The sequence below is a fragment of the Microcaecilia unicolor genome, chromosome 11, assembly GCF_901765095.1.
Source record: "Microcaecilia unicolor chromosome 11, aMicUni1.1, whole genome shotgun sequence".
NCBI classification, from domain to species: Eukaryota; Metazoa; Chordata; class Amphibia; order Gymnophiona; family Siphonopidae; genus Microcaecilia; species Microcaecilia unicolor.
In genome coordinates, this window is record NC_044041.1 from 31,009,539 (window position 1) to 31,034,875 (window position 25,337).

The window sequence follows — 25,337 nt, forward strand, 5'->3', positions numbered from 1 at the left end:
ATCAGAACTAAAAGCAAACCCTGCTGTGATCAAAGCACTGCTATTACAGATAAATGGCAAATCCTCAACTAGTTGGCATTATTGGAAAGCCACTTTATGCCAGCTTTCTTATGGCAGGATCAGCAGTGGTTTAATACTAGGTGCGAACAGAATGAAAGGCACGATTTATAAAGAGTTGTCTTCATTTGTGTTTTATCAGGCCTCAAGACCTTCAAGTAATAAGACAATCAGAAAAGTGATGCTGTATGCATATTTGATTATCCTTGCTGGACTTCTTCGATAAAGTCAAACTTTTAGACCAAATCTTCCACTATGATTGGCTAATCAACCTTTCCCCTTTGCAAATGTTTCCCAAGTACATAATACTCACAAGATAAGTACATAAGTATTGCCACACTGGGACAGACCAAAGGTCCATCAAGCCCAGCATCCTGTTTCCAACAGTGGCCAATCCAGGTCACAAATACTTGGCAAGATCCCAAAAAGTACAAAACATTTTGTACTGCTTATCCCAGAAATAGTGGATTTTCCCCAAGTCCATTTAATAATGGTCTATGGACTTTTCCTTTAGGAAGCCGTCCAAACTTTTTTGAAACTCCACTAAGCTAACCACTTTTACCGCATTCTCTGGCAACGAATTCCAGAGTTTAATTACACATTGAGTGAAGAAAGATTTTCTCCGATTCGTTTTAAAGTTACTACATTGTAGCTTCATCGCCTGCTCCCTAGTCCTAGTATTTTTGGAAGCGTAAACAGACGCTTCACATCTACCCGTTCCACTCCACTCATTATTTTATAAACCTCTATCATATCTCCCCTCAGCCATCTTTTCTCCAAGCTGAAAAGCCCTAGCCGCTTTAGCCTTTCCTCATAGGGAAGTCGTCTCATCCCCTTTATCATTTTCGTCGCCCTTCTCTGTACCTTTTCTAATTCCACTATATCTTTTTAGAGATGCGGTGACCAGAATTGAACACAGTATTCAAGGTGTGGTCGCACCATGGAGCGATACAAAGGCATTAGAACATCCTCATTTTTCTTTTCCATTCCTTTCCTAATAATACCTAACATTCTATTTGCTTTCTTAGCCGCAGCAGCACAATGAGCAGAAGGTTTCAACGTATCATCAACGACGACACCTAGATCCCTTTCTTGGTCCGTGACTCCTAACGTGGAACCTTGCATGACGTAGTTAGGGCTTGTGTGCTAATTTTTGTTAATGGCTGCATGCTAATGGCAACGTTATCACACAGCCACTACATCGGAAAATGAAAAATCGGCCATTTTTGGGCCGCAGTAAAAACTGGCCTTAGCATGCGAAAAAGACACCCTTAAAGGTACTCTAAGGCCACTTTTTGCCGTAACTTAGAAGACCCCTAAGATAGGGACCGTTGAATGAGTTCTTATAAATTGGTTTTAAATATTTACTGTTTTTAAAAAAGAAGCATTGTGAATCAATAAAAATACTTCATTTTATATACATTAAAAGCCAGATAAATATGTGTCATTACCAACAAGCCTGTTACTGATCAGGCCTTACAGACTATTCCAAAACAATCGAATTATGTACCCAATTTCTTCCTTAGCTGGATCACCCCATGATACGTCTTCTTGGGAGTTCAGCATTATCCACATTATCAAGCACAGACAACCTCAATGATACAATCTTATATGAACATGCGTGGGATATGCATAGAGGAATCCTGTGCAGAAGGAATGGATCCTCAGAAGCTTAGCTGAAATTGGGTGGCGGAGCAGGTGGGGGGAAGAGGGAGTGGTGGTTGGGAGGCGAGGATAGGGGAGGGCAGACTTATACGGTCTGTACCAGAGCCGGTGATGGGAGGCGGGACTGGTGGTTGGGAGGCGGGAAATACTGCTGGGCAGACTTATATGGTCTGTGCCCTGAAAAGGACAGGTACAAATTCAAGGTAAGGTATACACATATGAGTTTGTCTTGGGCAGACTGGATGGACCATGCAGGTCTTTTTCTGCCGTCATCTACTATGTTACTATGAACGAAAGAAGCAAGGTGGTAAATCATTACGAGATGAACATGGCGGAGTTACATTCTTCCTACACATTTTAACACCCTTCCTATAACTCTTTCTGTTCCCTGCAAATTAGTTGCAAAAAGCAGGCAAAAGATATATGAACGCTATATGTGGGCACGCTTTGAACTGTAGCTAGTGAAAGTAAAAGGAATTACCGTATTTTTTGGACTATAAGACGCACTTTTTTCCCCCAAAATTTGGGAGGAAAATGGGGGGTGCGTCTTATAGTCCGAAGGTAGCGAGTTTTGGATCGCCCTCCCCTACTTACGTGACGCGATGTTCCCTGGTGGTCTAGTGACGTCGGGGCAGGAAAGAGCCCCCTCTTTCCTGCCCAGCGCGCTGCTCTCCGTGCTCCTGACTGCTTCCTGACGGTCTCGGCGAGATTCAAAATGGCCGCCGAGACCGTCAGGAAGCAGTCAGGAGCACGGAGAGCAGCGCGCTGGGCAGGAAAGAGGGGGCACTTTCCTGCCCCGACGTCACTAGACCACCAGGGAACATCGCGTCACGTAAGTAGGGGATGGCGATCCAAAACTCGGACAAGACGCACCGGAGCACCTAGGTTTTAGAGGAGGGAAAAAGGAAAAAAAATTTTTTCCTATTTCCCTCCTCTAAAACCTAGGTGCGTCTTATGGTCCGGTGCGTCTTATAGTCCGAAAAATACGGTAACTTGTCACACTAACCCCCCTGTTTACAAAGCCGTATGGCTATGCCAACACAAAGTGAATGGACTGTGTCAGCATTATCGCATAGAGGAGGCTTTGTAAACAGAGGGGGTAAGTGTTAAGATCTGAATTGGACAATATATTGGATGAATCAGCCTAGAAAGAAGATATATCCTTGGTTTACAACTATAACTTTGGAACAAAAGAGACCTTGCAGGAAACTGGAAAGAAGCAGGAGAGCATCTGGTGAAATTGGGGGGGGGGGGGGGGGAAGAGGGAATGGAACTCACAGATGAAGTTATATAAGCAGATAGCAGCTTGATTTATAAAGGACTTATTATTCCCATCAAATTATGTCAGGGAAAAACTGCACAAAAGAGTTGTTTAGGGTGATGAAAGGTTTGTTGAGAGAGATGGAATTGGATTTGACAGCATCTGTGGATCATTTGGCACCTTTTTTTTAGTCGTAAATTGGAACCCTGAGACAGCCAGTGTTATTGGAAATGAGGTGTAGGAAAGAAAGAAATGGCACTCTGAGTCTGGGTGGGCAGGAGGAAGATTCTTCTGTAGTTACACAGGAGGGAAAACAGCTACTTAGAGTGCTTGCTGATAATGCATGGTTATGCTTTGCCTCAGTACCCTAAGAGCTTTAATTCAAGGGTAGGCAACCTTTGTCTTTGGGGGCCACAACCCAGTCAGGATTTCCCCAATACATATGCATGAGTTCCACAATGGAGGAAATGAATGCAAATAAAGCTCATGCATATTCATTGGGGAAATCCTGAAAACTCAACTGGGTTGTGGCCTTTGAGGACCAAGGTTACCCACCCCTGCTTTAATTCTAAAGTTTCGGTGCAAAAATTGTGATCCTAACCCATGTTCAGCTTGGTTATTAAGAGAATTGCCACATGTGATTCAATAGTTGATGGCCATTTTGAATATGATTTTGAATCAGGGTGTTTACTCCAGTGCCCTTAAATGGATTTTGAGTAAGTCTTTATGTAAGATAGTAAAGGGAGATATCTGAAAAATGGGTAAATTATAGGCCTTTTGCAAATGTAAGGGCATAGTTATCAACGTGGGTTACCGTTAAGACGTTATTTTACTACTCAGTGACAGACAGACAGACCTGATTCGCTGGCACTGTTGCTGAGGTCGCTACATGTACACACAAGGTCTCTCTGATGCTGAGCTGGCTCGCCTCATGCATCATGACATGGATCTGCCCAGGCCGAGAAGAGAGGGTTATGGGAGACTGCTGACTGCACTCAAGCATGGAGAAGGTGGCGTAGGTGGCACTAGTCTGACTCTGAAGTTCAAGGAGACCTGTCACTACTCTAAAAGGTCAAGCGCCATTATTTGGAGAAGCGTTTCCATGGATAATCAGTTCTTTCACCAGGAGAATGGACTTTTTTTTTGTACCCCGCGCTTTCCCACTCATGGCAGGCTCAATGCGGCTTAGGTACTTATTTGTACCTGGGGCAATGGAGGGTTAAGTGACTTGCCCAGAGTCACAAGGAGCTGTCTGTGCCTGCAGTGGGAATCAAACCCAGTTCCCCAGGACCAAAGTCCACCACTCTAACCACTAGGCCACTCCTCCACTAGCAACATTCCATGTAGAAGCCTGCCCTTGCAGCCGCGCAGGCTTCCTGTTTCTGTGAGTCTGACGTCCTGCACGTATGTGCAGGACGTCAGACTCACAGAAACAGAAGCCTGCGCGGCAGCGTTGCTGATCTGCAAGGGCAGGCTTGTACATGGAATGTTGCTAGTGGAATAGCAACATTAACATTCCATGTAGAATCTCAAATAGTAGCAACATTCCATCTAGAATCTCCAATAGTAGCAACATTCCATGTAGAATCTGAAATAGGGAAAGGGAACTGGGACTTGATATGCTGCCTTTCTGTGGGGTTTACATAGTATATATAGGTACTTATTTGTACCTGGGGCAATGGAGGGCTAAGTGACTTGCCCAGAGTCACAAGGAGCTGCCTGTACCTGCAGTGGGAATCGAACCCAGTTCCCCAGGACCAAAGTCCACCACACTAACCACTAGGCGACTCCTCCACTAGCAACATTCCAAGCCCACCCTTGGCTACGCCACTGATTGCAGCAGAATTCCTAAGATCTCATCATCCCCTATGCTGTTCAATGTATATTTCCAATGTTTTCAAAGTTTGGGTTTGACTCACTGGCTCCCTATCCATTTTCGCATCCTGTTCAAACTTCTTCTACTAACCTATAAATGTACTCACTCTGCTGCTCCCCAGTATCTCTCCACACTCATCCTTCCCTACACCCCTTCCCGTGCACTCCGCTCCATGGATAAATCCTTCTTATCTGTCCCCTTCTCCGCTACTGCCAACTCCAGACTTTGCGCCTTCCGTCTCGCTGCACCCTACACCTGGAATAAACTTCCTGAGCCCCTACGTCTTGCCCCATCCTTGGCCACCTTTAAATCTAGACTGAAAGCCCACCTCTTTAACATTGCTTTTGACTCGTAACCACTTGTAACCACTCGCCTCCACCTACCCTCCTCTCTTCCTTCCCGTTCACATTAATTGATTTGATTTGATTTGCTTACTTTATTTATTTTTTGTCTATTAGATTGTAAGCTCTTTGAGCAGGGACTGTCTTTCTTCTATGTTTGTGCAGCGCTGCGTATGCCTTGTAGCGCTATAGAAATGCTAAATAGTAGTAGTAGTAGTAATATGATAATGTTCAAATAATTATAGCAGTAGAGTCAATGGTAGAAAAGGCATGTGACAAACTTGTGCAGTGTATAGACATGATAGGTGGTCGGATGGCAGACAAATGTTGGTCCTTAATCCAGAAAACTAGGGAATGATAAGAATGAATGTCCATCTCAAGGGCTGGTAATTATGAGAATCTGGTTTCAAGTTTGAAGTTTATTAAAATACACCACCCTTCAAAGTAGCTTTCAGAGCAATTTACATTAAGAAATAATTTGCAACAAATAACAGATTGAAAAGAAACTACATCATAGAAAGGAAAGATAAAAAAACAAAAAGGAGAAAAGGATGTTCCAGAATCAGGTCAAAGCACCCACCGCCTGAGAGCACTACTAAGGTCTTATAAGAAAGCATCCTCAAAGCGAAAAGTTTTCAGATCAATTTTAAAGATCTTTCAAAATGGAGATTGTTAGTGGGGAGGAGAGTGTTCCAGAGGGAAGAGCCAGTTACTCTGCAAATCTGGCTCTTGATAGAAATCACTAGTTGATTGAGTTGGGGAGAACTCAAGGCTCTAACAGGGGAATAAAAAAATCAGGATCCAAGCAAGAAAGAGAGGGTTCCCAGAATAATAAACTTTATGCACCAAAGAAAGAACCATATACGAAAGCCTGTGCTGAACTGGTAGCCATTGTTTGGAGCGTAAAAGAGGGGTGACATGGTCAAACCTTTTTGATCCTGTCACCAGTCGCACTACCTTTTTGTGAATATCTTTAGCCATAATATCATAGGAAAGGGAGTTACAGTAATCTACAGTAGAAATCACAAAAGAGTGGATCAGGCTATAAGGCATTGATTGGTTAAAGAGGCACTGAACCGAATAGATCCTGAGTTTATAGAAATATCATTTAACTACCTGGGAAACATAAGATTGGAAGGATATAGTCTGATCAAAGAGTACTCCCAAAATTTTTACAGTTATGTACAGTGAAACCGGTGTGCCCATTTGGTCCAGTTAAACACTTGTGTCTATAGCCCTTGACATTGATTTGTTTACCAAGAATCAGATACATATGATGGTTAAAAGGTCATTCTTGAATTTAGGATTGATTAGGAAATTAGACCTAGTGGTGGAACATTTCAGGCAGTTGGCTAAGGCTGACCTTCTCTCAATGAGACTACTACAATCTGAAATATTTAGGCCTCTCAAAGTATTTATTTATTTAGATTTTGCTCACACCTTTTTCAGTAGTAGCTCAGTTAAGGTGGATATTTCTCTGTCCCAGGAGGGCTCACAATCTAAGTTTGTACCTGAGGCAATGGAGGATTAAGTGATTTGCCCAAAATCACAAGGAGCAGCAGTGGGATTTGAACCAGCCACCTCTGGATTGCAAGACCTGTGCTTTAACCACTAGGCCACTCCTGTAAAGTTGTGCCAGATTGTGGTTGGTCCACAATACAGCTGCAAAAATTATTTTTAAAAGGGCGAAGAATTGGGATAGAGTCAATTGTTTATTACAATGCATAAGTGTATTTGGAGATTAGGATCAGAGAATGTATATAATATGGTTTCAGTCTATAGACCAGCAAGACCTTTGAGACCTGAGGACCAAAGGTTTTCACTGTACCACCAGTTAAGGACTGCAGATTATCAGCCATTGGACAGCAGACCTGCAAAGGTCAAGTCCCATGTGAATGAAATGCATTGCCAAGGATGTTACATTGAGAGAAGTCATATCTTCAAAAGTAATTAAAGACAAGGCTATTTTTTACAGATTTGTTGATATATCTGAGGTGATGGATATGAGATCTAAAGACAGGCTAATTAGTTTGAAATGTTAGTAACATGAATATTTTGTAATTTATATTAGTTGATATATATGGAGGGGCATAATCGAACGAAAACGTCTATCTCCATGGGCGTTTATCTCCGAGAACGGGTCCGTGAAGGGGCGGACCGAACCATATTTTGGGAAAAAAATAGACATCCATGTTTTATTCGACAATTTGTGAGCTGGGCGTTTTTGTTTTTCAGCGATAATGGAAAATGAAAGCGCCCAGCTCAAAAACGAATAAATCCAAGGCATTTGTTTGTGGGAGGGGCCAGGATTCGTAGTGCACTGGTCCCCCTCATATGCCAGGACACCAACTGGGCACCCTAGGGGGCACTTTTACAAAAACAAATAAAAGGTAAAAGAGCTCCCAGGTGCATAGCACCCTTCCCTTGGGTGTTGAGCCCCCCAAATCCCCCTCAAAACACACCACCCACAAGTCTACACCATTACTACAGCCCTAAGGGGTGAAGGGGGGCACCTACATGTGGGTACAGTGGGTTTAGGGGGCAGTGTGGAGGGCTCCCATTTACCAGCACAAGTGTAACAGGTGGGGGGGATGGGCCTGGGTCTACCTGCCTGACGTCCACTGCACCCCCTAATAACTGCTCCAGTGACCTGCATACTGCTGCCAGGGAGGTGGGTATGACATTTGAGGGTGAACATAAAAAGTTGTGAAACGGCATATTTTTGTGGTGGGAGGGGGTTTGTGACCACTGGGGGAGTCAGGGGAGGTCATCCCCGACTCCCTCCAGTGGTCATCTGGTCATTTAGGGCACTTTTTTGGGGCCCTATTCGTGGAAAAACAGGGTCCAGGAAAAGTGCCCTAAATTCTCGCTAAAAACGCATATTTATTTTCCATTATCGGCGAAAGGCGCCTATCTCTGATCGGCCGATAACCACGCCCCCAGTTCCGCCTTCACCACGCCTTTGACACGCCCCCATCAACTTTGTCCGCATCCGCGACGGAGTGCAGTTGAAAAGGTCCAAATTCGGCTTTCGATTATACCGCTTTATTCGTTTTTGTGAGATAAACGTCTATCTCCCGATTTGGGTCGCAATATAGGCGTTTTTCTTTTTCAATTATAAGCTGGATAATCATTTTTTCATAGAAGTGGACTATAAATCATAATGAGGGGGGGGATTTTTCATAGATGCAATTAGGATGATGGCTATATTAGGTAACGGAAGAACTGTGGGGTCCTTTCACTAAGGTACGCTGAAAAATGGGCTGTGCTAGTTTAGGCACGTGTTTTGGGCGCGCGCAGATTTTCCCAAAAATGGAACTTGCGGCAAAATAAAAATTGGCATGCATCCATTTTGGGTCTGAGACCTTACCACCACCAATTGACGTGGAGGGGCATAATCGAACGGGGGTGCCCATCTCTAAGGACGGCCCCGTAAAAGGGGCGTCCCCGACCGTATTATCGAAACAAGATGGGCGTCCATCTTTCATTTCGATAATACGGTCGGGGACGCCCAAATCTCAACATTTGGGTCGACCTTAGAGATGGCCGACCTTGGTTTTTGCCGATAATGGAATCCAAAGATGCCCATCTCAAAAACGGCCAAATCCAAGCCATTTGGTCATGGGAGGAGCCAGCATTTGTAGTGCACTGGTCCCCCTCGCATGCCAGGACACCAACCGGGCGCTCGAGGGGGCACTGTAGTGGACTTCAGAAATTGCTCCCAGGTGCATAGCTCCCTTACCTTGGGTGCTGAGCCCCCCAACCCCCCCCCCCAGGTCCGCCTGCCTGAAGTACACTGCACCCACTACAACTGCTCCAGGGACCTGTATAGTGCTGCGATGGACCTGAGTATGGCATTTGAGGCTGGCATAGAGGCTGGCAAAAAAGTATTTTTAACCTGTTTTTTATGGTGGGAGGGGGTTAGTGACCACTGGGGGAGTAAGGGGAGGTCATCCCCGATTCCCTCCGGTGGTCATCTGCTCAGTTCGGGCATCTTTTCACGGCTTGGTCATGAAAAGAAAATGGACAAAGTAAAGTCGGCCAAGTGCTCGTCAGGGCCGCCCTTCTTTTTTCCATTATTGGCTGAGGACACCCATCTCCTAATCACGCCCCAGTCCCGCCTTCGCTACCCTGCCGACACGCCCCCATGAACTGTGGTCGTCCCCGCGACGGAAAGCCATTGAGGGTGTCAAAAAATCGGCTTTCGATTTTGCCGATTTCTGTCGAAAGATGAGCGCCCTTCTCTTTCGAAAATGAGCTGGTTAGCAGTAAGGTCTCACACAGTAACCTGCAGTAACCATCTATGCACGTAGAATGACAATTACAACCAGGTTTCCGCTGTACGCAGAAAGATAAAAATTATTTTCTGGCATGCGTAACGGACATGTGTAAAAAACAAAATTACTGCCCAGGCCACGTGGTAGCTGGGCGGTAACTCCAAATTGACGTGCATTGGGCATGTGTAGCCACCTACGTGGCTTAGTAAAAGGGCCCCTTTAATCTTTTCAACATATTCTTTTTTAGTGTTGTAAGTTGCTTCAAGTGGTTGCAAAGGAGTGAGAGATAAATTTGAGTAAATAAAATAAACAGGACAGCCTTACTGTAGTCAGACAGAAAGTTTCAATTAGGGCTGTACCGAATATTCGTATTTGATTCAGCCCCAAATACATTATTCATAGCAGGGGCGTAGCCAGACTTGCATGGGAGGGGGGTCCACAGCTCGAGGGGAGGGGGCACATTTTAGCCCCCCCCTGCCACCGCCCCTCCCGCCGCCATTGTCGCCCCCGCCCCCCGTCTCTGCCGACCCCCCTCCCGCCGCGAACCCGCCCCGCCTACCTTCCGTTTTGCTGGCGGGGGACCCCACTCCCCGCCAGCCGACGTCCTCTCCCGTAGAACGCAGCGGCACTGTCTGGCAGAGAAAAATCTTCTTCCTTGCATGCTGACGTGTTGTACGTGCAGGACATCAGACTCAGAGAACAGAACTGTTCTCTGAGTCTGACGTCCTGCACGTACAATGTGCAGGACGTCAGCATGCAAGGAAGAAGACTTTTCTCTGCCAGTGCCATTGCGTTCTACGGGAGAGGACGTCGGCTGGCGGGGAGTGGGGTCCCCCGCCAGCAAAATGGAAGGTAGGCGGCGGCGGGGGCGGGTTCGCCGGGAGGGGGGTCCCTACTGAAATCTACGGGGGCCCAGGCCCCCTCAGGCCCCACGTAGCTACGCCACTGATTCATAGTCAGCCAAATAGTAATTTAAATTCAAATACTGTACACTGTCTTGAGTGAATTCTTTCAAAAAGGCGGTAAATAAATACGAATAAATAAATAAATACGAATAATCCAGGCTTTACTATGCTAAATCCTACTGAAATAAACACTTGGGGGCCCTTTTACCAAGCTGTGGGAAAAAGGGCCCTGCGCTGGCGGCGGGGGTCGTTTTTCTCACACACCAGGGCCACTTTTTACCGCAGCGGGTAAAAAAAACCCCAGCACACGTGGCCATGCAGTAACAGAACTCTTACCACATGGCCATGTGACGGGGAGCCCTTTCCACCACCCATTGAGGTGGTGAAAAGGGTTCCTGCGGTAACCAGGCAGCGTGCAGTGATTCCCGATTACCACCAGGTTACCACCGCACAAGCTATTTCCAGGAGGGGGTTCTTCCCCCCCCCCCCCCCCCCACCCCCCGGAAATAGTGCACGCTCGGGGCAGGACTACACCAGCGGCCGCACTGAGCAAGCGGCAGTCCCAAAAGAGCGAGAGGTAAGCCCACATTGGGTTTACCGCTGCTCTGTGAAAGGGCCCCTTAATCTCTGATTTCACGTTGCTTCCTTTATTTTTTTTGTTATGTTAAAGCTCAATGCCCGTTATTCATCTTCAGCTGAATAATACTTTTTGTTATTCATATTCTGCAGTTCGGTACAGCTCTAGATTCAATATTCCTCCTTTATAGATGAGAATGATCATGAAATGAGCAAATACGATTTACTTACCTTTTTGCAGTCCTCACAAACCACACCGGTTGATCCCAAGCGACCCAGCTGTTCTCCACACAAGATGCATCGGTTCACTCCATCCCCCACCACATTTTTGCGCATGTCATCCAAACGGTCCAGCAGACGCCTAAAATAGGGCGGTAGAAAGTGTCCTAGATCAGCAACTCTTCATTTTCACCACATTGTACAGATAGATTTACTAAAGTGTGGTGGCATATTAACATGCGTTATTTACCGCAGGTCTCATGCTATACAGTGGGACCAACTTACTCAAAATATTTTTTTCTTTATTTTTACATTTTTGAAATTACAAATTCACAGGTTGTCACTTGCTAAAGAACTACAAAGTAGAAAAAAAGAAAAAGCTAAATATTGAAGAAACAAACGTGCAATTAAGTTACTTACTCTTCCTTAGACCAGAAAAGTGGGGGGGGGGGGGGGGGGGGGGGGGAAGGACTAGAAATGAAAGAACACCAGGTAACAACTCAAAAGTAAGGCCAATGACATGATTATGCCATCCTAAATGAAATACAACCTGAAAAAGAAGTCAGACTCCATCGGCCACTACGTTCTTTAAATCCAAAAAGGCCTGCAACTGCTCAGGAGCAAAATATACATATTTAGTTCCCAGACATTTAACGACACATTTGCATGGATATACAAGCAAAAAGCAGATGATCAAAAGCCCTGCGCTGTTCCAAACAGCGCTCTAAAATAGCGCTGGAACAGTGCGGGGCTTTACCGCACCAATTTATCAGAGGTAATTGCATGCATATTTAAGCATGCAATTCTCTCTGATCATGGGGTAGAAGTGCGGGAGAATTGTGCCTGAGCATGTGCTCAGCACAATCCTCCCGCACTTGTTTGACAGGCCCCAACTACCCCTGCCCCGAGCAACAGGAGCTGGAGATCCGGCGGACCTCTGGTTCCCCCCCCCCCCCCGACAACCCCCCCCCCAGGTTCAGGGAGGATTGGAGATCTTGTGGGTCTCCAGGCCCCCCTAACTCCCCTCAATATGTGCAACCAGTCCCTGGATATATCCCTCCCCCCCCCGACGATCCCCCCCCCCCCCCCGTTCAGGGATGGCTGGAGATCTGGTGGGTCTCCAGACCCCCCCCAACCCCCCAGCAAAGGGTCCCTGGTGGTCCAGTGATCAATCTGCCCCCCTCTCCCTGCCTACCCACCCCTCTGCCTCCCTACCTTGTGGGTCGGAGGAGGGAGGTAGCCTGCTTCCCTCCACTTCCTTCGATGCCGCAAAATGGCGGTGCCCAGCCCTGCCCAGTGTATCCTGGAATGCGCTGGGTGGGGCTACACACCATATAAGGGGGGTTGGGGGGGCTGGAGACCCACCAGATCTCCAGCCCTCCCTAAACCTAGGGGGGAGGATTGGTGGGGGGGCCTGCGGTCCAGCAGACCTCCAGCCCCCCTGTCGCTGGGGGAGGGTTGGTCGCCCACTGGGCCACCAGGGACTGGTTACACATGTTGAGAGGAGTTAGGGGGGCTGGAGACCCACCGGATCTCCAGCCCTCCCTGAACCTGGGGGGGGGGGGGGATCGTCAGGGGAACCTGAGGTCCACCGGACCTCCAGTCCCCTGTCACTGGCAGGTTTGCCTTGTTGGGGGGAATGAGGGCATGCCAGCATTCCTCCCCAATGATCTGCAAATCCTAACGCCAGCTCGGAGCTGGCGTAGGGTTTGCCGCAGCCAGCGACCCAATCTTTGGTGCGCTGGTTGCTGATCATTGGGGATTAATATGTCCCTGCATAGCATGCATTTGCATGCTAGTTGCGTTCAGAGCCCTCGAGCGCGTTGTTTCACGCGCTCGAGGGCTCTGATCATGGGGCGGTAGCAAACGCCGGCGCTAGTAACAGCCTCTAGCACCGGTGTTTGCTTCTGATCATCTCCCTGCTAGTGCACGAATGTTCTATCTCCAATCCAAAAATGCTCTTCTCCAATCTCGTTTATGTTTGGTAACATCTGGATATATCCGTACCTTTTCCCCATAAAACAGGGCATTTAGGGACCCTTTTACTAAGACACATGGAGGGGAATAATCGAATGGCACCAGTGAAATAGATTGCCGGTGATCTATTTTGGCGGTGCCGCAAACAGCTGGCCGGAACCGTATTATCGAAAAAGATGGCCGGCCATCTTTTCTTTCGATAATACGGTTTGGACCGGCCAAATGCCGGAGTTTGCCGGGTTTGAGATGGCCGCTTTTGTTTTTCAGCAATAATGGAAACTAAAAGCAGCCATCTCAACCCCGGCTAAATCCAAGGCATTTGGTCATGGGAGGAGCCAGCATTTGTAGTGCACTGGTCCCCCTGACACGCCAGGACACCAACCGGGCACCCTAGGGGGCACTTCTAAAAATTAAAAAAATATATACAAATAGCTCCCAGGTGCATAGCTCCCTTACCTTGGGTGCTGAGCCCCCCCAAATCCTCCCAACACCCACTCCCCACAACTCTACACCATTACCATAGCCCTTATGGGTGAAGGGGGGCACCTACATGTGGGTAGAGTGGGGGGTTTGGAGGGCTCAACACTTACCACCACAAGTGTAACAGGTAGGGGGGGATGGGCCTGGGTCCGCCTGCCTGAAGTCCACTACAACCAACAAAAACTGTTCCAGGGATCTGCATACTGCTGTCAGGGAGCTGGGTATGACATTTGAGGCTGGCATACAGGCTGGCAAAAAAGGTTTTGATTTTGATTTTTTTTTGTGTGTGGGAGGGGGTTGGTGACCACTGGGGGAGTACAGGGAGGTCATCCCCCATTCCCTCAGGTGGTCATCTGGTGAGTTGGGGCAACATTTTGAGGCTTGGTTGTGAAAATAAAAGGATCAAGTAAAACCAGCGAAATACTCAATAACGCCGCTTTTGTTTTTTCCATTATGCGCTGAAGCCGGCCTTCTGTTAGCCATGCCCATGCACGCCAACGTCCCACCTTCGCTACGCCGCTGACACGCCCCCTTGAACTTTCACCGGCTCAGCAACGGGAAAGCGGCGATGGTGTCAAAAAAGGGGGTTTCGATTATACCGATTTGGACGCTTTTGAGAGATCGCCGGCCATCTCCCGATTTGTGTCGGAAGATCGCCGGTGATCCCTTTTGAAAATAAGCCTGATTGGCACCTACGCATGCGTAACGCGCATCAAATTAGAACTACTGCCCACCTACCGCACGCCCTGGGCAGTAATTCTAATTTTGACTTGATTCCAAAACGCGCGGCAGAAAATAATTTCTATTTTCTACCTCGTGCTGCTCACCAGGCAGTAATCGGCAGTGGGTGCGCGCTGACCATTACTCCCCAGGTTAATGCGTGAGACCTTACCGCTAAGTCAATGGGTGGTGGTAAGGTCTCAGGCCCAAAATGAATGCGCGCTGATTTTTATTTTGTCGCATGTCCATTTTTAGCAAAAAAAAAGGGCCTTTTTGCAGGTGCGCAGAAAAATGGACCTGTGCGTATCCGGTACAAGCGCCTATACCAGCACAGGCCATATTTTGGCGTGCCTTAGTAAAAAGGCCCCTTAAATTCCTAAAATAAAGTCTCATTATGGAATTCAAGTCCTGCTCAAACACAAATGATACTAACAGCTCTCTCAGGGGTCCTTTTACTAAGGTGCGCTGAAAAATGGCTTGCGGTACTGTAGGCGCGGGTTTTGGGCCCCTTTTTTGCCGAAAATGGACGTGCGGCAAAATCAAAATTGCCGCGCATCCATTTTGGGTCTGAGACCTTACCGCCAGCCATTGACCTAGCGGTAAAGAATCCGGGCGATAATGACCTACGTAGGTTAAATGCCACTTGGCGCGCATCCGTTACACGTGCCCGAAAATAAAAAAATAGTTCTCACACGCATGCATCGGACGCGCACCAAAAATGAAATTACCGCAAGAGCCACGCGGTAGCTGGGCGGTAACTTCATTTTGGCGTGCGTTGGGCGCGCACAACGTGGGTTAGTAAACCGGCCCCTCAGATTCCTCAGTTGATGTTTCCAAGATTTCAGAGATACTCAGATCTTCCACTCTTCGTTCCACATTCAAAGTCCCAGTTTGATTTCCTCTCTCATTTGACATAGCAGTAAAAAAATGCTAGCGTTTCTACAGCAAAGCTTAGTAAACAGGGCCTTAAATCTAGTCCTTACCGAATTACAGCAAGTGCTGTAAGATTCAGGACAGGGATCAACTGGATTCAGTGTTCCAATATTTCTAATTAATAGTCCTCATTGCCTACATTCCTTCATGCCGTGTTCACTAAGCTATCTGTAACTTTGGGAGTAATTTTGAAATGCATCCTTTGCACGGAAATCATGTTTTACACATGGAAAGTGATTATTATAAAATTGTACGGCAGTATACACACACAAAGGGGGAAATTTTATATATTGCACCTAGCGTTCTGCGCTGAAATCCAAGCGTAGTCTATAACAATGGGGCCCTTTTACTAAGGTGCACCTAAAAGTGGTCTGCGGTGGTGTAGGCGCATGTTTTGGATGCGCGCTGGTCAATTTCTTCAGCATGCCTGGAAAATAGGCATTTTTGTGACTGGAAAATGGCCGTGCGGCAAAATTAAAACTAGCGCACATCCATTTTTGACCTGAGACCTTACCGCCACCCATTGACTTAGCGGTAAGGTCTCACTAACTGGCTGGTAAGTGTTCTATGTCCGTAAACTGCCGATTACCGCCGGGTAAGCACCACGCCGTAAAATATTTTCTACTGCGTGTTTTGGGGGGGGCAGCATGCAGGTCCCTGGGGGGAGGGAGGTATGTGTGTGTCAGCAGAGGCATAACGAAGGCGTGGACGTCCTTCTTTCAAACATTTTGGACGTCCTCAACTGCCCCCCACAGGGACGGCCAAATTTCAAGGGAGTGGAGTAGAATAGAGGAGTGGCAGAGTGGCCTAGTGGTTAGAGCACTGATCTTGCAATCTAGAGGTGGCCAGTTCAAATCCTGCTGCTACTTGTGATCCAAAATCCAAATAAATAAATAAAGAGAGTGTCAGAGGCATAGCAAAGGCATGAACTTCCTTCTTACAGAAACATCCACATTTTGGACGTTCTCACCATCACAGGGAAGGACATCCTCAACTGCCGTCACTTCCCCTCCTTAGGAAGAAAATCGTGTGCAAATGAGCTAACAGCGAGCAGCTCATTTGCATGCAGTTTCCTTCATGCCTGCCCGTTCCTTGGATTTGGTCGTTTCTGAGATGGGCGTCCTCGGTTTCCATTATCGCCAAAAACCGGGGACAACCATCTCTAAGGTCGACCTAAATTTCATGATTTGGGCGTCCCCGACCGTATTATCGAAACAAAAGATGGACGTCCATCTTTTGCAATAATACAGGTTGCCCCGCCCCTTTATGGGGCCGTCCTTATAGATGGGCGCCCCCATTTGATTATCCCCCTCCACGTTACTATGTTACTTAGGTGCCTACGCGCCTTAGTAAAAAGGCCCCAATGTGCGTAACTTATTTGGCTAAACAAGCTAATCGGCATTGGTAACAGCACTTAACAAGCAATATCGAGCACTAATTGGCTATAATGAGAATTTACGTGTACAACTCGCTAAGCATATTCTGTAATGAGCTGCACCTAAATTCTAATGCTTGCAGTTCAAAAAGGGTTATAGAAAATGGCCCGATGCACGTAAATCTACACGCAGGGATTTACACCACGTTTTTGTTGATGTAAACGGAGGTGCGCAGTTTTAGGTGCTAGGATATCAGCGTATTCTATATACTGTGCCTAAATCTAGGTGCCATTTATAGAATGTGCTTAGTCGGAAATGTTTACAATGTGGATTTTTTAGGCGTAGAATCTGGCCCTAAGTGCTATTCCATAAAAGGCAACACAAAGGAATCCTGTTTAGAAGGAATGGATCTACGGAATCTTAGCGGAGATTGGGTGGCGACGCCGGTATTTGGAGAGTAAAACCGGTGCAGGGCGGACTTCTGTGGTCTAGGCCCTGATCGTGACTGAATAGATATGGATGGGCTGTAATCTCCAATTAGATCTAATTAGTGCCAATAGTTGCTGGTTAAAAAGACAATTATTGAAACTAATTGGCTCATTATTTTATTAAATTGCATGCGCAAATCGGGGCCGCACCTAAATTTGCATGCACAATTTTTGGCAACCTTTATAGAATCAGGGAGCAAATATCTGAAGCTAAAAGAATTAGTGAAGATGAAATACGGATGGGCCAGGACACACATTAAAATCCACTTTAAATTACAGATAAGTATAAATAACAGGTAAAATTAGCTTCCCATCAACAAAATTCCTGAGCTGCATATATATGAATATGTAAAGATATTTGGCCAAATGAACTGTTCATTACAAGGAGTTTCCCCTCCCCTCCCCCCCCCCCACCCAAAAAGAATACAGGGGGGGGGGGTCAATATTCAGTGTGATTCTAACACCTAAGCACAATCCAAGCAGTGCTGGGATGGTCTGGGGAAAGAATAAAAACCAGTTAGGTATGTGGGTACCAGTGCTGATGCCCCACATATCAAACTGGGCAAGAAAAGGCATCCTAACTTAGCAGAGTTAGATATGTGGGTACAGCCCTTAGCGGTCCTTTTACTAAGGTGCTCTGAAAAACGGGCTCCAGTAGTGTAAACGGATGTTGGACGCTCGCACCTGTAAAAATGGCTTCTTTTATTTAAAGACCAAAAATGGGCGTGCGGCAAAATGAAAATTGGCACGCGTCCATTTTGGGTCTGAGTCCTTACCGCCAGCCATTGACTTAGCAGTAAGGTCTCGCGTGTTAACCGGGCGGTAAGGGTCGATGCACATCCAATGCCTTTTACCACCCGGTAGCGCCATGCGCCAGAAAATACAAATGATTTTCTGACGCGCATAGGGGACGCGCGCCCAAAATGAAATTACCACCTGGCGCATGCGGTAGCTCAGAACTGGCACACATTGGGCATGCGTAGGCCATAGCGTGGCTTAGTAAAAGGACCCCTTAATATCAGCCACACCCACATAACTTCCAGGTACCGCTGCTCAGCCAGATATTCAATACTGATGCCCAGCCATGGTCTGACATTGCAGGTCTATTTTAGCCGGGGGGCTGACAGCGCATAGAAAAACGTTCACATCTACCAGCTGAATATTGATAAGACAATCTTCACATTATGAATGCATTCTTAGAACACAGGATAATCCTCTTGGCACATTGCCCTTGCAGTCAAAAGATTCGCTAAGCCTTCTATAAAATATTAACCTACTCTGGGACGACTTAGGTGTGTTTTTTGGTACTCAGCCTGATTTTATCAAATACCTTCTTTATGTCCTAAACCATTGTTTCCCAAGTCCGGTCCTGGAGCACCCCTTGCCAGTCAGGTTTTCAGGATATCCACAATGAATATGCATGAATGTTATTTGCATACACTGCCTCCATTATATGCAAATCTCCTTCATGCATATTCATTGTGAATATCCTGAAAACCTGACTGGCAAGGGGTACTCCAGGACCAGACTTGGGAAACACTGTTCTAATCTCACTCAAGTGGCACAGTTATAAGGGAGAGCATAGCTATTTTGGACACTTTCCGGGTGATACTCAGCCCAAGGGAGGCAGGCCAGCTAAGTGCCGTGATGGGCTCTGAGGCCAGATATTCAATGCCGGACCATTTCCAATGACCGGCATTGAATATCCAGGGTTTATTTTTTTTTGGGGGGGGGGGGGGGGGTTTGGCCAGCTTAAACTTAACCGGCCAAGTTAATATTCGGCACTGGCCGGCTAAGTTTATAGCAGCCACAGAGAGGACTGCTATTTAGCTAGTCTGATTTGGCCACTAAACTTAGAGAAGCTCTGAATATTCACGACTAGTTGATTATATCGTGTTGATGTGGAGGGACATAATCGAATGGGGTGCCCAAATTTTCCTGAGGGCGTCCTTGCAGGACGTCAACACGAAGGAGCGTGGAAATCCGTATTATCAAAACCAAGATGGGCGGCCATCTTTCATTTTGATAATATGGTCGGGGACGCCCAAATCTCCACATTTAGGTCGACCTTACAGATGGTCGTCCCTAGTGATGGTCGTCCCCGATTTTCAGCGATAATGGAAACCGAGGACGCCCATCTCAGAAATGACCAAATCCAAGATTTGGTCATGGGAGGAGCCAGCATTCGTAGTGCACTGGTCCCCCTGACATGCCAGGACACCAACCGGGCACCCTAGGGGGCACTGCAGTGGACTTCAGAAAAAGCTCCCAGGTGCATAGCTGCCTTACCTTGTGTGCTGAGCACCCCAACCCCCCCCCCCCAAAGCCCACTCCCCACAACTGTACACCACTGCCATAGCCCTTAGGGATGAAGGGGGGCACCTAGATGTGGGTACAGTGGGTTTGTGGTAGGTTTTGGAGGGCACACATTTACCAGCACAAGTTTAACAGGTAGGGGGGATGGGCTTGGGTCCGCCTGCCTGAAGTGCACTGCAGTACCCACTAAAACTGCTCCAGGGACCTGCATACTGCTGTCATGGAGCTGGGTATGATATTTGAGGCTGGCATTGAGGCTGGAAAAAATATTTTAAAATTATATTTTTAGGGTGGGAGGGGGTTAGTGACCACTGGGGGAGTAGGGGGAGGTCATCTCCGATTCCCTCCGGTGGTCATCTGGTCATTTAGGGCATATTTTTGTGGCTTGGTCATAAAAAAAAAAGGACCAAGTAAAGTCGGCCAAGTGTTCGTCAGGGACGCCCTTCTTTTTTCCATCATTGGCCAAGGACACCCATGTGTTAAGCACGCCCCAGTCCCGTCCCGCCTTCGTTGCGTCTCCGACACGCCCCCGGGAACTTTGGTCACCCCGCGACAGAAAGCAGTTGAGGGCGCCCAAAATCGGCTTTCGATTATGCTGATATGGGCGACCCTGGGAGAAGGACGCCCATCTCCTGATTTGTGTCGAAAGATGGGCGCCCTTCTCTTTCGAAAATGAGCCCAATAGCCAGTTAGCCGCTATATTCTAATAGCTAATATTCAGCAGAGATAACTAGCTATCTCACACTGAATATTAGTGCTTAGCTAGCTAAGTGCTATTTAACCGGCCAGGAGCCATTCCTGGACGGTTAAATAGGAGCTGTATATCGGCCGGTTTATGAAAACGTTTATTCCTCACTTTGCTACTAAATGATTGTGGGTGGAAAGGTATCTCAGCAACTGCTTCCTCAACGCACAGAGACATACAAGGGTCTTTTTACTAAGCTGCAGTAAAAAGTGGCTTGCGGTAGTGTAGGCTCGTGTAATGGGCGCGTGCCGGGCCAGTTTTTACCGCATCTGCAAAAAATGGTTTTTTTTTTAATGGGACAGGAAAAGGGCCTGTGGTACAAATGAAACCAGCGTGTGCCCAAATCCGGCCTGAGCCCTTAACGCCACCCTTTGAGGGGGCAAGGGAGAGGAAATTTTCTGGATATGGGTGGATGGAGGAGAGGGCAGGGGAGAATGGAGAGTTGCTGGATGGATGGATGGAGGGGAGGGAAGTCAGGAAGGAGATGCACATGGATGGAGGGGAGGGAAGAGATGAGAAATGTTGGACATGGATGGAGTGGAGGGAAGTTAAGAGAGGAGAAATGTTGGCCAAGGATGGAGGAAAGAAAAGACAAAGGAAGGAGATGCACACGGATGGAGGGGAAGGGAAAGAGGAGAAATGCTGGACATGGATGGAGGGGAGGGAAGACAGAGGAAGCAGATGCACATGGATGGAGGGGAGGAGAGTGAGGGGAAACTGCTGAATTTAAGGGCTGGATCAGAACACTTTGAGGGCAGATACTGAAACTCGAGGAATGATATGAAGAGGGCTACAGATGGGAAATACTACTGGAGAGGAAGAGGGAGTTCTGGGTAAGGAGGAAAGAAAGAAGGAAGGGAGAAAGAGCTGACTTTTTTGGGAATAAGCGTGATCAGGCTTATTTTTGAAAGAGAAAGACGCCCATCTTTTGTCACAAATCGGGAGATGGGCATCCTTCTCTCAGGGTCGCCCAAATCGGCATACTCGAAAGCCGATTTTTGGTGTCCCCATCTGCTTCCCGTCGTGGGGACGACCAAAGTTCCCAGGGGCGTGTCGGAGGCGTAGCGAAGGCGGGACTGGGGTGTGCCTAACAGATGGGCGTCCTCAAGCGATAATGGAAAGAAGAAGGGCGTCCCTGACAAGCACTTGGCCGACTTTACTTAGTCTGTTTTTTCTTACGACCAAGCCTCAAAAATGTGCCTGAACTGACCAGATGACCAGCAGAGGAAATCGGGGATGACCTCCCCTGACTCCCCCAGTGGTCACTAACCCCCTCCCACCCTGAAAAAAACAACTTTAAAATCTTTTTTTGCCAGCCTGAAATGTCATACTCAGGCCCATCGCAGCAGTATGTAGGTCCCTGGGGGGGAGGTATGCGTGTGTCAGCAGAGGCATAGCAAAGGCATTGGCCTCCTTCTTTCAAACGTTTTGGACATCCTGAAGTGACCCCCCCCCCCCCCCACACACACACACACACACAAAGGGATGGCCAAATTTCAAGGGAGTGGAGGAGTGGCCTAGTGGTTAGAGAACTGGTCTTGCAATCCAGAGGTGGCTGGTTCAAATCCCACTGCTGCTACCTGCTGCTACTTGTGATCCAAAATTCAAATAAATAAAGGGGATGTCAGAGTCATAGCAAAGGCATGGATGTCCTTCTCACAGGGACATCCTCAACTGCCATTGCAGGGACGAAGGCATAGCGAAGGATGTCCTTCACCCATACTCTGAAAATAAAAAAAAGACGTCCCTGACGAGCACTTGGACATTTTCACCTGGACTTGTGTTTTTCTAAGGTTGTAGACAGCAATTTATTTAAGGTTGTAGACGGCTATTATACATGCAGCTTGTCTGCATGTATGAAGCCGTCTTTGGCATGCGCAGAGTAGCCACGCATAACGCTTGGCTGCTCTGCACTGGCTTCCCCTCCCCTTCCATTCCTTTCCGTATCGCTAACGGATCGGTAAGGGAAGGGCTTTTTCCGTTCAGTTAGTGCATCTGGCTGAAGATAAGGGAGCTATGTACCTGGGAGCAATTTGTGAAGTCCACTGCAGTGCCCCTTAGGTTGCCCGCTTGGTGTCCTGGCATGTCAGGGGGACCAGTGCATTACAAATGCTTGCTCCTCCCACGACCAAATGGCTTGGATTTGGTCATTTCTGAGATGGGCGTCCTCGCTTTCCATTATTGCTGAAAATCAGAAACAACCAAGTCCTGGGGATGACCATCTCTGCTGAGGACGACCATCTGTAAGGTCGACCTAAATTTGCTGATTTGGGCGTCCACGACCGTATTATCGAAACGAAAGATGGACGCCCATCTTGTTTCGATAATACGGGTTTCCCCACCCCTTGCTGGAGCCGTCCTGCGAGGACGTCCCCAGGAAAACTTGGGCGTCCCTTTCGATTATGCCCCTCAATGTATACATACATATTCATTATCATTATTCCCAAAAAAAGCCAGCTCTTTCTCCCTTCATTCTCCCTCCATATTAGAGTATTTATATATATATATATGCAAATGAATATGCTAATATGCCCCGCCCCATCCTTTGCCCGCCCCCAAATGAAACAGTCAAATTACGCCCATGGGCCAAGTGTACAGTAGGTAATTCTGCTCACAGCATAACAATAGTGAAATGATCAAACATTCAATCAGTAAAATATTTATAGTGATTCAGCATAAATGGAGTTGTAAGAGAAGTCTCAGATATGTTTAATGCACCATGCAGCAAAATCTAGAAAATGATATTGCAAGGTGCAGACTAATGGTTTATCATTGCTTCCTGCACTTTCTCTAATGTCAGAATTCCCTTCTATGACAAATTCTTATATTTGTATAAGTTGCTGGAAGTAAAAAAGCACCACATCAACAGAAAGGAGCCCAGGACAAACTTAACTATTTTTCTTCTGCTCATCTACTGGAAGAGGCCAAAGAGCAGGAACAAATTGACTAGTCCTGAGGCTGCAGGGGTGTAAAAGTCACTTTGAACCACTTAGGCGTCTAAGCACGTAAAACTGCACAAACTGTTTGAAACATGAAAAAAAAATATGGATATTTCAGGCTTTTGTGGGGGGTTTTTAATGTGTACAGCCCACTCGAGAATACATGTCCCCATTGCAGGTAGTATACTCTCATGCATGATCTGCAAGTTACTTAACCATCTAATGCCCAGGTGCAAAAAAAACCCCATAAATTGTGAGCCCAGTAGTGACAGGGAAAGTACTTGTATGTAATATAAGTAAACTAGGTGGAGTGGAGCAGAAGTCTAATGGTGAGTGCAGTAGCCTGAGAACTGGGGTTTTTTTTTTTTTTTGTTACATTTGTACCCTGTGCTTTCCCACTCACAGCAGGCTCAATGTGGCTTACATATTACTTATTTGTACCAGGGGCAATGGAGGGTTAAGTGACTTGCCCAGAGTCACAAGGAGCTGCCTGTGTCTGAAGTGGGAACTGAACTCAGTTCCTCAGGATCAGAGTCCACCACCTTAACCACTAGGCCACTCCTGGGTTTGATTCCCACTGCCACTAATTGTGACTCTAGATAAGTCACTTCTTCATTCCCCAGCTACAAAATAAGTACCTGCTTGTAATACATAAACCCCTTTGAGTGTACCCACAGAAAGATGGTGTAGTAAATGACAGCAGGTAAAGACCTGTACAGTCCATCCAGTCTGCCCAACAAGATAAACTCATTTTACATGGTATGTGATACTTTATACCCGAGTTTGATTTGTCCCTGCCTTTCTCAGGGCACAGACCGTAGAAGTCTGCCCAGCACTGTTCTTGTACTAAGTTCTGAAGCTAATGTCGAAACCCCTTAAAATTTACACTCCAGCCCATCCCTATCTATTCAGTCACGATCAGGGCGTAGACCATAGAAGTCTGCCCAGCACCGGTTTCACTTCCTAATTACTGGCGTGGCCACCTAATCTCCGCTAAGATTCTGTGGATCCATTCCTTCTAAACGGGATTAATTTGTGTTTATCTCACGCATGTTTGAGTTCCATTACCGTTTTCATCTCCACCACCTCCCGCGGGAGGGCATTCCACATAGCTACCACCCTCTCCGTGAAAAAATACTTCCTGACATTACTCCTAAGTCTGTCCCCCTTCAACCTCCAATCATGTCCTCTAGTTCTACCGCCTTCCCCTCTCCAAAAAAGGTTTGGTTGTGGATTAATACCTTTCAAATATTTGAACGTCTGTATCGTGTCACCCCTGTTTCTTCTTTCTTCCAAGATATACATGTTCAGGTCGGCAAGTCTCTCCTTGTACGGTCTGCAATGCAAATCCTATACCATTTTTGTAGCTTTTCTTTGCACCACTTCCAGTCTTTTTACATCTTTAACAAGATACAGCCTCCAAAACAACACAATACTCCCATCCTCTTTCTTTTTATATCAAATACATGACCCTTTCCTTAAATGCAGAAATGTGTTAAAATTCTGAGTTAAGGACCTACTGAATGCAGTATTGTGCAGAGCTGCTCACTAACTCAAAATTCAGCCAAAGTGTCTTTGTGAGCTGAGTTTTGCCAAAGTAAAATTTTTCGACTGCACTTCTGGCAGTATAGTTACCTACGTTTGGCCATCCCGGTAGTTAAAGTTTATGTGTAAGATTTCAACCCAGCTAATTGGCATAGTGACCAAACAGAGTGGAGGAGTGGCCTAGTGGTTAGGGTGGTGGACTTTGGTCCTGGGGAACAGAGGAACTAAGTTTGATTCCCACTTCAGGCATAGGCAGCTCCTTGTGACTCTGGGCAAGTCACTTAACCCTCCATTGCCTGCCACATAGAGCCTGCAATGAGTGGGAAAGCGCGGGGCACAAATGTAACAAAAATAAAATAAATAAATGTGTATTACTGTTGGGTGGGCCTGAGCCCTATGTGGGTGGGCCCTGGCCCACCCCAGCCCACCTGTGGCTACGCCACTGGTACAAATGTAACAAAAAAAATCTACCTGAGGCTGCTAACCCATGGGAAATCCCATATCAGCCTCTTTTTATGGGTGATATACACTCCATAATTTCAGTTAGGCACTCTAATAATTCTAGAAGGACATTCATTCTAAAGGAAGGTGTAAATTTAAACTAGGTCTATGGCTGGCATGCCTAAATGCTGCAGGAACAC

General features: G+C 46.9%; 1 protein-coding gene across 1 annotated transcript in view; it reads right to left on the reverse strand.

The window, feature by feature from the left end:
• RPH3A (rabphilin 3A) overlaps positions 1–25,337 on the reverse strand; it is a 166,013-nt gene that overhangs the window by 102,765 nt on the left and 37,911 nt on the right. The window contains exon 3 of the mRNA XM_030218773.1: positions 11,190–11,319. Within this exon, the coding sequence (XP_030074633.1) occupies positions 11,190–11,319 (130 nt within the window). The remainder of the gene's footprint in view (positions 1–11,189; positions 11,320–25,337) is intronic.